Here is a 14,343-nt window from a genome sequence, read left to right as displayed (position 1 = left end):
GTTTTTAGGTACAGTGATGCAAAAAAAGTACCTATTCATATTTATTTACCACAAAATATTTATTTACAAAGAATTCTCCTCACTGGAATTGTTACAGTCAATGCAAGTATGTGGTTGTTTGTGTATGTCGTTGCAAATTTGCACATCGATGTTTGGTGAATCGGTTTTTCCTAATTGGGCAATATTTACAACACCTAACTTTTTGTTAAAGCTACTGGTTGGACAGTGATGCGGTGACCCTATTTGTATTTTTGCCAATAACATTGGTTATTTTTTCGAAATGGAACAGACAGGTTTAAAATTGAAGAACGCCCGTTCATATGTGGTCGTGTTAGCTATTTGGAAAGTTCGGCAATAAATGTTCTTCTTGCATATATATAAATTATCTGAGCATTTATTATAACTATGGTCAGTAATAAAAAAAATACTGCTAGTGGCCACCGATTGCTGACTCTTGCAACAGAATATTTCGATTTTAATCAATCTAACACATCCACCCCGCCTTTTGTGGAATTATAAAATATTATAATATCGGGTTTGTAAGATATGCTACTGCACAAAGGTCGACTTTTCAGTTGAAGGAATCCATTTGATATTTTTCGCTTATTCTTGCGAATTGTACAAACCATAGTCAGTTTATGATTTACGTGCAAGTCGTTAGCAAGTGGCACATAACTAAAGTTATTGTCCATTATCACGTGCCTTCCAGACTTATTAATAGCTTTACTACACAAGAAGTATCATTTGGCAACCGATATGAACCTTGTGGTTGGTTTCCAGCATAAATTTCAATATTGTACGTACCTATAAAATGTCTTGGCGCCAACCAAGTTATATATTTTTATGCCATATTTAACAGGCTTGTTAGCAATGTACTGCCTAAAGCGGCACCTTCCACGTAACCTATCAAGCATCTCATCTATATACACTTACATACTCTCCAACGCTATAATATGAAGAGCATTCCTTTACAAATTGATCGAATATTTTGCGAATTGAGCTAAATTATTATTTTCGGCACTTTTTTTTCTGTCAGTTATGTCGTCGAATCGTAAAGCCCGAAGAATAACATAAAATCTTCGCTCTGACATTAAAGCTGCAAAGAGCCATGCATAAAAGTCCCAAGAATGCGTATATTTCATCAAAATCAACTGGTGGACAGTCGCTAGGTCGCGAATAAGATTCCCTTAGTTTTTCTAATTTCTGGTTCGTAAAATTAACAATTTGTTCTACGACTAAGTCAGAAAAAAATAATTTCCAGGAATCTAAAATGGTTGCAGCTGTTTTGGCAACGGCTTTTATACCAGGCAGTTGAGTAATAAGGTTATAGGGACGTGTTTTTTGTTTCGACAAGTTAGGTTTGTGCTTTAGCCACTCTGTTTCTATGAAAATAGGTTCCCTTCTCGTTCGCTGTTGAGCCACATGTTGGGCAAAAATCACGTCAATGTCATTTTGGTCAGATTGTTCTATATCAGGATTATGCAAGCTAAGGTCGGAAGGAATACCGTAAACGAGAACAGCAAAAATATGTGACTAAACTTGCCAATATCACCTAAATTGGAACAAAGGGCAAAAAAAATTTTCAAACGTAATTGGTCGCGTCGTTAGAATTTTGTGCAACACATCTGTGCACGTTATCGGTTGCGTGCTAGATTCAAACTAACAACTAACCACCACGTATCGCTCGGTTCGCTCGGTCGCCAAATTACATACCGGACTGTCCTGCGCTTACGTAGTATTCCTTCAGACACTTATGCTCCAAGTGATTCTGTTGCTGCATTAATTATGGTATTTTTGAGATGTTCCCAGCTTTCCTTGATGTTATTGTTTTCTAATATTTTATCTCTCTATAGTTCTTATAATTATGTTGATCGCCCTTCTACAGGACAGGTAAAATCAAACCTTTTTCCCAGTCTGTAGGCACTTTTTCTTCTTTAAATGCTATATTGAATAATTCCAGTAGTTTTTGTTTTCCTTTTTTACTCATATTTTTAATCATTTCTGCCGTAATTTTATTATATCCAGGTGTCTTTCCATTTTTTAGTTTGCTTATTGCATCTATTCCTGATTTCTCTAATGAAATGTTTTCTGCAATGCCATATTCTTCATTATCGGTTTTTTCTTTCTGCCAATATCTAGGATTTTTTGTTTCCGCCTGTAAAAGTATATGGAAACATTCTCTTCATCTCTTTATTACAGTCTCTTCTTCTGTCAATAGGTCCCCGTTCTCATTCTTCATCGACGTTACTTTGTTTTTATAACCTGTTAGGTATTACCTATTTCACTGTTTTCCTATACTCTTTGTATTGGTTATGGTTTTTATCTCTTCTATTACGTAAATCTTTTCTCCGTGTATCCTTTTACAACCGTATTTGACGCCTATATCCATCTAAAAAGACTTAAACTACCATAAATTTACATAACTTAACTTTATTATAACCTAACCTAAGCAGCTATACTAATCAAAGCCAATTTAACATACACATGTGACATTCATTTATTATATTATGATTTTTCCCATACTTTCCATACTTGAATAGCGTATAATGCTTCTATTCAAACCACTTTATTGCTTTATTATTTGTTAGTTGTTGCTTTCCGTCGAAGGAAATACAATCTTAATACCTTTTACTGATCATACTTTTTTGCTATATAGCGTTTTAATGTTTACACTTTCATTGATACTGAAATATCCATATTATCTTTTAGTTCGTATTTTCCGTTGGTGGAATAATAATCCTAATAGCATCTATCGATCGCACCTTCCTGCTGTACAGTGCCATAATATTCACACTATTGTTGATACTAAGATACCTGTACCTCCCAGCGGGAAGAAGCTTAAAACGATTAGATGCCTCAAGTAAGTAAATCTTTGTTTTGTAAGGTCTTTAAATTTTTTTTATCAGTTTTGATTTGATTAGTGGTTCCTTTTCGAAATACGATCAAGCGAAATTTTATAACGGAAAGTACTTTTCTTTATAAAACCATCTTACTATTTTTTGAAATATTTCGAAACAACAAACAACAGTTAATGTAATTTTCGTTACAATGAATTGTTGCATAATCCCGTATAAGCATGATATGTAATATGTAACCAATTAATTCAAAAAGAGAACAAACTTTCACAAATGGTTTCTATCTCAGAATATACCTTTGTAGACAACATTGTAATTATTTCATCAATGAAAAACGAGCTATAAGGTAATACAGTAGAACTATTGGGACCGGACCCGATCCGGATAATCAACAATCCGGATAATTGAATTTTTCTCGAAAAAGACCTTTTCCTCCATCCATTTAAACGCGGTGTCTATTTCTACAAATGCCTCACTCGCAGTCGGCCCCTCGTCTAGCTCGGTAGCGAAGTCCTCGTCTTCCGGTCTCGGGTCATCAGTTCCTGCTGTCACACTTTGGACGAGTTCATTATCATCGAGAATCTGGAATCCGGGATCCGTAGAATCACTTAATAACCACTCCTCTACACTGCACTCGGAACATCCGGGAATGTTTATTTGATATCTCTGATTTCTTTAACCTTTACCTCGTCATTTTTCTCCTCTCTCTCTTCCTCTTCTTTTTTTTTCTCTTCAATCTTTTAAATTGATTTTTTTATTATGAGTGACAATGCCTTTTTCATTTTCATTTTCTATCAACAGTTTCCTAATTAATTGCCTCCTGTAATGATTCTTCATTGTTTCAATAACCGACTGATCCATCGGCTGCAACAAACTCGTTACGTTTGGTGGCAAAAACATTGCTCGAAATTTTCCATCTTCTCTTTCTAGCAGGTTACCAGTGTGGTGGGCGGGTGGGTGCATTATCAAAAAGTAACAGCACCTTGCTTCCTTCTTTTCCCAAAGTCTTTTGATGTTTTTTGACATCAGGTATGAAAACTTCATCAAACTACTCTGTAAATAAAGTAGCAGTCATCTAAGCCTTTTTTTGGTTTTTATAGACCACGAGAAGTATTTTTACATTCTTGAATGCCCTGGGATTTTTGGATTTTTCTATCATGAGTAGGGGTAATCTATGATTTCCGGTTGCGTTAGCACAATTAAGGGTAGTCACGCGCTCTTTGCTTACTTTGTGACTAGGAGCACTTGATTCTCTTTTGGAAGCCAATGTTGTTTTTGGCAAGGCTTTCCAGTTTAGGCCCGTTTCATCAGCATTGTATACAAACTCAGGGTCATAAGAATCTGATTCAACTTTAAAAGTTTCAATGAAGTTTTCAGCAGCTTTAGGGTCAGCTGAAAGCTTCTCTCCACTTAAGTCCAACTCCCGTGCCTGGCTTTAAAATTTCGTAGCCACCCATTACTCGCTTTAAGTGAACCACACTGTCCATTTTCTCGGCAAAAAGCATAGCTTTTTCACAAATAATAGGGCCTGAATAGGGGGTTCCTCAATATTCGCTGCTGCAAGAACCACTTGAACACCACTTCTTCCAGTTCTTTATTTTTAGCTGTTTTCATACTCTTTCTCGATGAACTTTCATCTTCATTCTCGAGGACGGATACAAAGTTTACAATAGAGAATTTATTTTTTTTAATGTCAGATACTGTTGACGTTCCCACTTTGTACACCTCGGCTAAATGTTTACGGGACACACCTTTATCCAACTATCTGATAATTGTAATTTTATCGGCCAACGATAATACCACACGTTTCCTCTTAGAACTCATCGTAGTTCACTGAACACAATCAAAACACTAAGGAACATGGACAAGTCAACACATCAATTCACTCTACTGAAGGTTGAAGAAGCACTGAACACTGAACCAATGACTATGTAGCAGGTGCCACGAGCGTGGGTCATCGCTCCCCCTCCCTATAGCCCGTTGCTATCGCTACACTATGTACAGTGCGTTCGCAGTTAGAAGGGTCAACTACGCGCGCGGTTCCTGCATACATATTTATTTCTCTTAGTACGTGGTGCCTAGGACGTGATGCCTATACAAACTTGATTTTTTCTTTTTTCAATCTGATCCGGATAATTGACGATCCGGATAATTGGAGTTCGGATAATTGGAGTTCAACTGTATATATTTTTGGGACAAAGAGACGGAGGAAGAGAGGATTAAAATTAAATGAAAAGATAATATTTTTAGTGGATAATAGTCATTCAATCATTAACCTATATGCGTTCACTGCTGGACATAGGTCTCTCTTAGTTCTTTTTATCTGTCTCTATCTTATGCGAGTTGCATCCAATTATTCAGTCCATCTAGTTGGTGGGCGTCCTCTGCTCCGTAGTGTTTCTTGTCTTGGTCTCCACTCGATAATACGTTTTGTCCATCGGTTGTCTGATAATTTGGCGACGTCTCCTTCCCAATTCTATTTTAGCGACGCGGTTTTTTTATGGCGTCTGTTCGTTTTTGTTCTACGACGTATTTCTTCGTTTGGGATTCGGCTCTCAGGAGATCCCAACATCTAACGCCCCATAGCCCTCTGAGTCACGCGAATCTATTGACTACCTGTTTTGTGATTGTTAATTTTTTAGCTCCATAAGTGAGTACAGGTAACATACATTGGTCAAAGATTTTTCTTCTAAGGCATATGAGTACCTAGGTCCAATTTAAATACATAGTTTAATTTACCAAACACTGTCCAGGCAAATCCTATGCGACGTGGGAGCTCACATGTCTGGTTATCTCTGCCCAACCGAATTTCATGTCCTAAGTACTTATACGATGTAGTCGTTGCATTAGTTGTTCCTGCAGTTGTTCCACCAACAGCAATATTTCGATTTAGCACTGGATTAGTCATTATTTGCGTTTTGTTCATATTAATCTTTATTCCGACCTCCAAGGAAGCGTGATATATGATGTCATCTGTAAATCTCAAATGACTGAGCTAATAATGATTAGCGTATTAATAATAGACTCCGAAGACCCAAAAACGTTGAAAGAGGGAATGACTACTATGTTAAGAAATCATCTAGAAGTCAAAACTAACATTAAAAGATCACAAAAAATAGGCACAACAACATGCTTAATTGAACTAGAAACTGAAGAGGAAAAAACAACAGTCTTAAGAAACAAATATAAACTTAAGAATGTGACGTCCGAGAAAATATGGATTATCGAGGATTTAACAAAAGAAAACAGAGAGAGAAAGAGAGAAAAAATAAAGATTTGAGAGATAAAGCAAGGGAGATGAGGAAAAATGGAAAAATAGTCAACATTGGATACAACAAAATCAGATTAGACGGCAAGGAATGGAGATGGTGCCAAAAAGAAACAAAAATAGGAGAAATAGCGACAAATCCCGCTTGTTCTTCTGATATCTTAGGTAATAGAAAAGCTTTTAGTCTTTTATGTATTACATGAAGTAGAACCCTGCTTGCATGGGATATTAGGGTTACCGTTCTGTAGTTGCTGCAATCTAGAGGAGTTTCTTTTTTAAATATAGGGATGAAAGTGGATGTTGTCCAGTCGTTGGGCCACTCTCCGGATTCCAAATCTTTTTGCAGATCATATGCATAACATTTACTCCAACATCTCCAGTCTCTTTTAAAACTTTTACGGTGATCTGGTCTGCGCCAGGAGATTTTCTATTTTTTAAATTTTTGATTGCTTTTTCTACCTCTGACTTTAGAATGTTTGGTTCTCTCTCTGTAGTGAACTCGTCGTGATTTGCATTCTGGTGATCATCTGCATATAGACTTTGACAGTATTTTCTTCATACCCCCGCAATTACTTTCTCGTCATTTATAATATGTTGGTTTTGATCCATTATTGTTTATGTGATTGGTTTAAATTCCCTGGATAGATATCGGACTTTGTTATATAGCTCATGGGATTTATACCGGTTTGCATGTCTCTCTAGTTCTTCGCATTCTTCATTTATATGTTTATTTTTATCATCCCTACATGCTCTTTTAATTTCTCTATTTAACCTTGCTAATTCGTTTTTGTTGCTGTCGTTTTGATATATGAGAGATTTCATTCGCCTTCGCTCTTCGAGAAGTTGCAGCGTTCTGTCTGCCATTCAGTGTTTTCTCTTGATAATCTTTTTTTTTTCGGTTCTGGTTCTTTCTACAGAGGTTTCTATGACAGTTCTGAAACCTTTCCACATTTCTTCTTGGGTTGTCTTGTGTGTTCAACATACTAGTTTCCTTTAATGCATCTCTAAATGTTTTCGGGTTTGAAATCCCCAGTCTGTTTTGATTTTGGTGCTGCGCTGTTCTTTTTAGCTTCATCTTAAAGCAAGCCCATAACAATTTATGATCGGATCCACATTCAGCTTTTGGTCTAGCTCAGTCATTGTGTTTACAATGGCCAAACTGTTTTCGGTTGCAAAATCTATTAAACTTTCGCCTCGGCTGTTTCTACTACCTAACCCATAGTTTCCTACATTTTGGATGTTATCATTTCTTGTTTCTCCTACCTTAGCGTTAAAATCGCCCATGATTATGAGTGGTTCTTTAGATGAAATATTTCTTATTGTGTCTTCAATAACGGAGTATACGTCTTCCTACTACGTCTTCCTATACGTCTTCCTACTACGACTACGTCTACAGTTATTAATCACTCTGTAGATTTCCACATATTTTTCAAGTATGGAGAATATCATTGCCTACATTTTAGTTGAATATCTTGTACCACAATGAAATTATCGATCGATGTGCACTAAAAAACTCACCCTGTATATTGTCAATTTTACAGCTTTCTCGCAGTCTTTTGTAACTTATTAACTTCATCATTTATGCGATTCTGCTTAAAAATATTTAGAAAAAAAATATATACTGACACAAACAAAGCCTTTTGAATCTTCTATTGAATATATTGGAATATTACACTTTTATCAACTGTTTTAGCAAGAAGCCCGATGATTGGCCACCTGAATGCTTCTCTGGAAGGCTTGACTACTGTAAGAGCTTACGGCGTACAAAAAAGACTCATAGATGAGTTCGACAAGCATCAAGATCTGCACACGTCTGCGCACTACATGTCCGCATGCACCATCAGAGCTTTTGGCTTCCTCATGGACTTTTTGTGCTCAACGTTCATGATTATAGTTATAACGAGATTTATTTTTGTCGACACAGGTAATTTGGTTTTTTGTAAAGAGTATATTCTATTATCTCAATTCCATTATGGAATTTTTAGTAATACATGAGCAGAAAAAGTGTTCTTTATCTAAACCTTTTTTTTTGACCAGTGACATTTTCTTCTTTAAAACTGTACATTGCAGCCAAATGACTTACTGCATTCTAATTCCTAATTCACAATCACCGATTAATTCTCCTTGTTTTTCTCTGCCAGTCTTTAAATTAAAATCTCCTATAACTATGACCATGTTTTCATATTTAAATTGTGATAACCGTTGATGATAATCGAAAATTTCAATTTCTTCGTCACTTGCATCTATTATGGTACCGTATATCTGAACCATCTTAACATTGTTATGATCCTTTCTGATATAAATGAGAAATTCGTTACATATTTATTGATTTTTTTGTTGACCAAATAAGTCCAGGTTTATAGTATTAGTTATTTTCAGAGTAAAATACCTCTTATGTTTTTTATTTGAAACTATCCTAAACCAATCCATTTCATTTGACTGATATTCATTATATCAACGTCAAGAGCCTGATCATTTGTTAGTTCAGCAACTAAAACATTTATGAATTTAAGTTTGATGCTTCAGAAAATAGAAAAACTTTTATTAGAAAAGTACACTATTACATTATAACAGTTCATAATATTTAATTTTGGTTTTAGATACCAGCGCAGGAAACGTTGGGTTAGCTCTAACTCAAGTAATGCTACTGGGCAACTCGGTTCAGTGGGGAGTGCGGGAATGGTCAGAGCTGGAAAATCTTATGACATCTGTAGAAAGAGCTTTGGAGTATACCGAAATTAAAACTGAAGCAAAATCTGGATCTACGCTGGAACACTGGCCGAGCAAAGGAACAGTAACATATGAAAAGGTCTCCCTTAGTTACACTGAAAATGTTAGGGTGTTAAAAGACTTAAACTTCAGCGTCAATAGTCAGGAAAAGATTGGTATAGTTGGAAGAACTGGTGCAGGAAAATCTTCAATAATTTCTACACTATTCAGACTATACGATATTGATGGAAAAATATTAATAGATGGAGTAAATATTAAACTTTTAGACTTAACATTTCTAAGAAAGAAGTTAGCTATAATTCCACAAGATCCAATACTATTCACTGGTACTATTAGAACTAATCTCGACCCTCTAAATGAATATAAAGACACTGAATTATGGGAGGCTTTGGAGAAAGCCAATATTAAACATTGGGTTACTAATTTGAGCCAGCCAATCAGTAAAGGTGGTTTAGATATAAGTTCTGGACAAAAGCAGCTGATTTGTCTAGCTAGAGCTATCTTGCGACAGTCTAAAGTAGTGTTTTTGGATGAAGCCACTGCGAATATGGACCATGAGACTGACGAACTCCTTCATAGAACCGTTAAGAGTAATTTTGTGGAGAGTACCATGTTTATTATAGCACATAGACTGCATTCAGTTTTAGACTGTGACAGGGTTATGGTTATGGATAAAGGACAAATTAAAGAGTTTGACAGTCCGAGGGTTTTGTTGCAAAACACAAATGGAGCTTTTTATAGTATGGTTAAACATGCTGGATTATTAAATTATTTATCTCTAAGTTAGCAATAAATATTTTTTATATAGATTGTTGTTTTAATGTTAGTATTTTTTTATAAAAGATTTCTTATCTTAAAAATAAAAATTTTGCAAGTGCAGCCATTAAAATAGCAAGACTTTTGATCTGGAGTTTTTAATTCGATTTTGACATGCTTTTTGAAGTAATAATAGAACATCACCAAACAGATCTTGGTGCATAGTTATAATTCGAGGAGGATTCAATTTCATTTCAACTATCAAAGTGTAACGTAAAATAAATCTGGTTGGGAAGAAAGTATTTCCAGAAGTTGGGCTCTACTTTGGGTAACCTAAAAATTAATCCAAGGGGAAGTTTTGTCTTGGAATTTAAGTGAAACGAAATATTTTAGGTTTCAAGACCCTCACTATGCAAACCGTAGAGTAGTTAGTACGAGTTTTCCCCTAAAAAATATTTCTATTTAATTTAAATTAAAGGGCAACCTCCGTTAAAGATGTTAGATCTTATAGAGGCGCAAATTACGATTTGAAATATTTCTTGGTCAAATCGTAGATAAAACAAAGAGTATCAATAATAAAAAAAGAGAAGGGTGCCAAACAAAGAAAATGGAACAGATATGTTTAAAAATCATAAGAAGAAGAAACAGTACCAGCAGAAAATAAACCTAATATTTAATAAAAGAGGAAAAGAAAATAACATCAAAAATGAACGGAATATCGTCCAAACATCAATTACCAATAGAGCAAGGTAAACATTAGGCCAACTCTCAAGCAAAAGAAATGAGGAATGGTTTGACCGATATTGCCAACAAGTAATAAGTAGCAAAAATACAGCCAGGCAGAAATGTCTACAAAGAAATTCCCAATTGAATAGAAGGGCATATGAAGAACTAAGAAGGAATGTAAGGAGAATATGTAGAAAGAAAAAGAGAGAAATGTTAAATATAAAAGTACAACAAATTACAGGCTATAATAACAAAAGGGAGACAAGGAAACCAAGCAATACACTCATGGACACATGACAAGAACAACAGTGTGCATGAACAAAAACGAGGCCATTATTAGCGAGAAAGAGGAACTAATGAAAAGGTGGAAGGAGCATTTACAATAGCTTTAAACCCAGAAAAAGAACAAAACCAAGAAGAAGAAATAATTTATCACACAGTAGAACAACTATTTAAGTGACCGACATTGAAGGAAACTATACATCGTAAAATATCTGAAAAGTAACAAAGCGCTTGACACACATGGAATAACTGTAGAACTAATAAATAATGGTAGACATGTGCTGGGGAAGTGTATCCATAAATTAATCTGCCTCATATTGATACTAGAAGTCTTTCCAGAGGATTGAAAAATAGGAATCATATTTCCTTTGTACAAAAGGGAGACAAACGACTCTGCGTGAAAATTATAGAGACATAACAGTGGTAAATGTCGCCTACAAGGTATTATCAGAAATTATATACAGCCGCCTGTACTTATTATATATTTCGGTGTACAGAAAACAAAAAGTCTAACGCAGCAGTTTAAAATTCTAAATGAATCTGCGGCTTAGACTAGAATAGGCTGGTGTCTGATCGGCCTATGGTGGAGCAGTACGGCAAGAGATAAGGGCTTGCGGCTCAGTGATACTCCTCCATAGATCCCTACCGGAAGGGCGAGGCGCCTAAAAATACCGGGTATATATATATATATATACATATATATATATATATATATATATATATATATATATATATATATATATATATATATATATATATATATATGTAGGTCTAAACAATTTTTTTTATTATTTGAAGAGGAATTAACGTTATAGTAAAAGTCCGCGATCTATGCGAGAAGTCTTTATTACATAAAATAAACTGTAATGATGTTATTTACATGTACACAAAATTACGGATAATTGTCTGCGAATTAAAATATCGAACACCGTCTTTCCGTGGTTCCGTCTTTCGTCTTTTTCGGCGTGCACGATAATTTAAGTCTACTCAGTTCGGGCGACAAAAATCGAATCCTGTTTAGCTCAGGAGGAGAGGAATGTGTGATCTCGTCTACATATCTCCTGTCCCCTTCGCCCCTGAATCCCGTCTCTTTTATAGCGACTTAAGCATATTGTTTAAGTGGTATCTTGCAGTGGCGTAACTAATGAATAAAACTATGCTAAATACTTATACTAAGAAATATTCCTACATATATATACAGGGTGGTCCTTAAGTAATTGTACAAACAGAAACCGTAGATTCTGCACTTTAAAATATTACGATTTAAGCCAACTTGCTTTAATAAAATGTTGATATTAAGCAAGATATAGGGTGTTAAAGTGGAAATTTAAAATTTTATTTTTCGCTATATTTTTTACGATTGTAAATATTTTTGGACAAAAATTTACAGTTGGATGCTTTTAAGTAGGATAAATTATAATTTTATACTTACTTTAATGTAACTAATAGAGGGCGCCACATATGCCACATGGGTGACATAAATTTGCGCTTAACTTTTTTGCTTTTTAAGTTAGCTCTATTTGTGTTAAAAAATATTAAAGATACATTATTTTTACAAAGCAAAGGTATACTTGTTAGTAACCTGAAAATTCAACCGTTTTCGAGATAAATGCATTTTATAAGTCAGCTGCACAATAATTCTTAGTTTGATATTTGTGCGGTAAAGCACTGAATACCTGTAGATACGCATAATTCATAGTATTCTTGTTAAAACAACTTAAAGATAATAATGTAACATCACAAAATGCTTTGTTATGGGTGTTAAATGTCTTATTGGAGAAAAGATATTTCATCTTCTTCTTTAGGTGCCGTGTCCGTATCCATATCCTTTGCTATCGCTCTTAAGTTCCTATAATGGCGTTGTATTACTTTTTCTCTATTGTAAAATGCTAAAAACCCAAAATATGTGGTTTATGCAAGATGGTACACCACCACATTCTAGAGAGAAGGTAGTTAGATCATACTTAAATAAAATTTTTCTGATCGTTGGATTGGTCGTGGTAGTCATATTCCTTGGTAATGTGGTAAGATATTGACATAATTATTTAATTCATAAAAAAATCCGAATAGAATACTTATTGTTCATTACATAAATTGTTTACCCATTGTTATTAGGACAAATATAAACTAGAGCACAGGTGTTGAATAACACATATGTGTCCTGTTTCATAATACTTTTGCTACAAATCTAACCTGAGAGACTCAGCATTTTTACAAAAACATCATCGTTGTTCTAATAACCGATATTGTTATAAATATAGTAAACACACAGGCAATTTATTTCAGCATAATATTAGTTCGTTAGTAAATCATAATAGTCCATTTGTTCGAGATGTAATTATAGTTACTTCGTAAGCTGTAACATAATCATATAAATAAATAATGTCATCGATAGGTTATTCCGTGTGTATATAAGTAACCAATGAACGAGATACATCACAGTTTAATACATTATTTAACTTCTGCGACAAATAAGATATGGTTCCATAATATAGCATAAGATTTGGACATGTATCCAAAATAATATATTCATCCATTATACATTATAGCCACCACGTAGCCCCGAATTTAATCCGCTTGATTTTGGTGTATGGGGCGCAATAAAACAACGTGTCTATAAGAATCCCATAAACATTCGCAACCAACTATGGAAAGAAATAAATACTGCAGCAGCTTCTTTAGAACCAATGATGCTATTTAATATGAGACGATCTTTTATGGAATATATTGACAAATGAATTAAAGAAAATGGTGGACATATCGAACACTTACTTTGACAAAAAGATATGTTCTTTAGTTTAACTATTTCTTAATTTGGTTTGTAAACAAATTTTTTTGATTATGACTTTAATTTAACATAAAACGTAAAATGTTTGATGTAAAATTCTATTATTGTGTTATTTTGTCAAATCCTATTATTAATTATCCTGCTGATATATTTATTCTATTTAATATTTTGTTAATTATTAACTTTAGTTAAAGGTATTTTATACCAAAATTCAGAAGTATTAATGTTTTTGTCTATTTTTTCTTTGTTGCCTGGAGTAATTGCCTTAGATCAGAATTATGTAGCTGATTTTTAAAATGCGATTATCTCGAAAACTGTTGCGTTTTGAGGTTAATAACTAGTATACCTTTTATTTGTTAAAATGATGTATCTTTAATATTTTTTATCCCAAATACAGGTAACTTAAAGAGCAAAAAAGTTAAGTGCAAATTTATACCACATATGTGGCATAAGTGGCGCCCTCTATTAGTTACATCAAATTGTGCATCAAATTATAATTTTTTATATTTAAAAGCACCGAGTTGTAAATTTTTATGCATAAATGTTTACAAACATGAAAGTTATAGCGAAAAATAAAATTTTAATTTTGCACTTTAACACCCTGTATCTTTCTTAATATCAACATTTTATTAAAACAATTTGGCTTAAATCGTAATATTTTAAAGTGCAGAATCTACTGTTTCTTTTTGTACAATTACTTAAGGACCACCCTGTATATACAGCCGCCTCATATTATTTTCGAAAGAATTAATTGGTGAATACCAAAGTGGTTTCAGACCAAAGAGGCCAACTATAGACCTAATACATATATTAAGAGGTATACATGAAAAATGTGCTGAATATAACATACCAATTTACAACTTCTATATTGATTTCAAACAGGCATTTGTTGGAGTAGATAGACAAAAAATGTTAAAATAACTATTTATTGTAGGAAT

General features: G+C 34.1%; 1 protein-coding gene across 1 annotated transcript in view; it reads left to right on the top strand.

Annotated features, from left to right (window-relative positions):
* LOC140436670 (probable multidrug resistance-associated protein lethal(2)03659) overlaps positions 1-14,343 on the top strand; it is a 28,975-nt gene that overhangs the window by 12,590 nt on the left and 2,042 nt on the right. The window contains exons 8-10 of the mRNA XM_072525705.1: positions 2,710-2,860; positions 7,817-8,047; positions 8,724-9,635. Coding sequence (XP_072381806.1) covers positions 2,710-2,860; positions 7,817-8,047; positions 8,724-9,635 — 1,294 coding nt within the window. The remainder of the gene's footprint in view (positions 1-2,709; positions 2,861-7,816; positions 8,048-8,723; positions 9,636-14,343) is intronic.

The sequence above is a fragment of the Diabrotica undecimpunctata genome, chromosome 1 (assembly GCF_040954645.1).
Source record: "Diabrotica undecimpunctata isolate CICGRU chromosome 1, icDiaUnde3, whole genome shotgun sequence".
NCBI lineage: Eukaryota > Metazoa > Arthropoda > Insecta > Coleoptera > Chrysomelidae > Diabrotica > Diabrotica undecimpunctata.
Note: the sequence above shows the minus strand (reverse complement) of the source record. Positions and strands in the feature narration are given on the sequence as shown.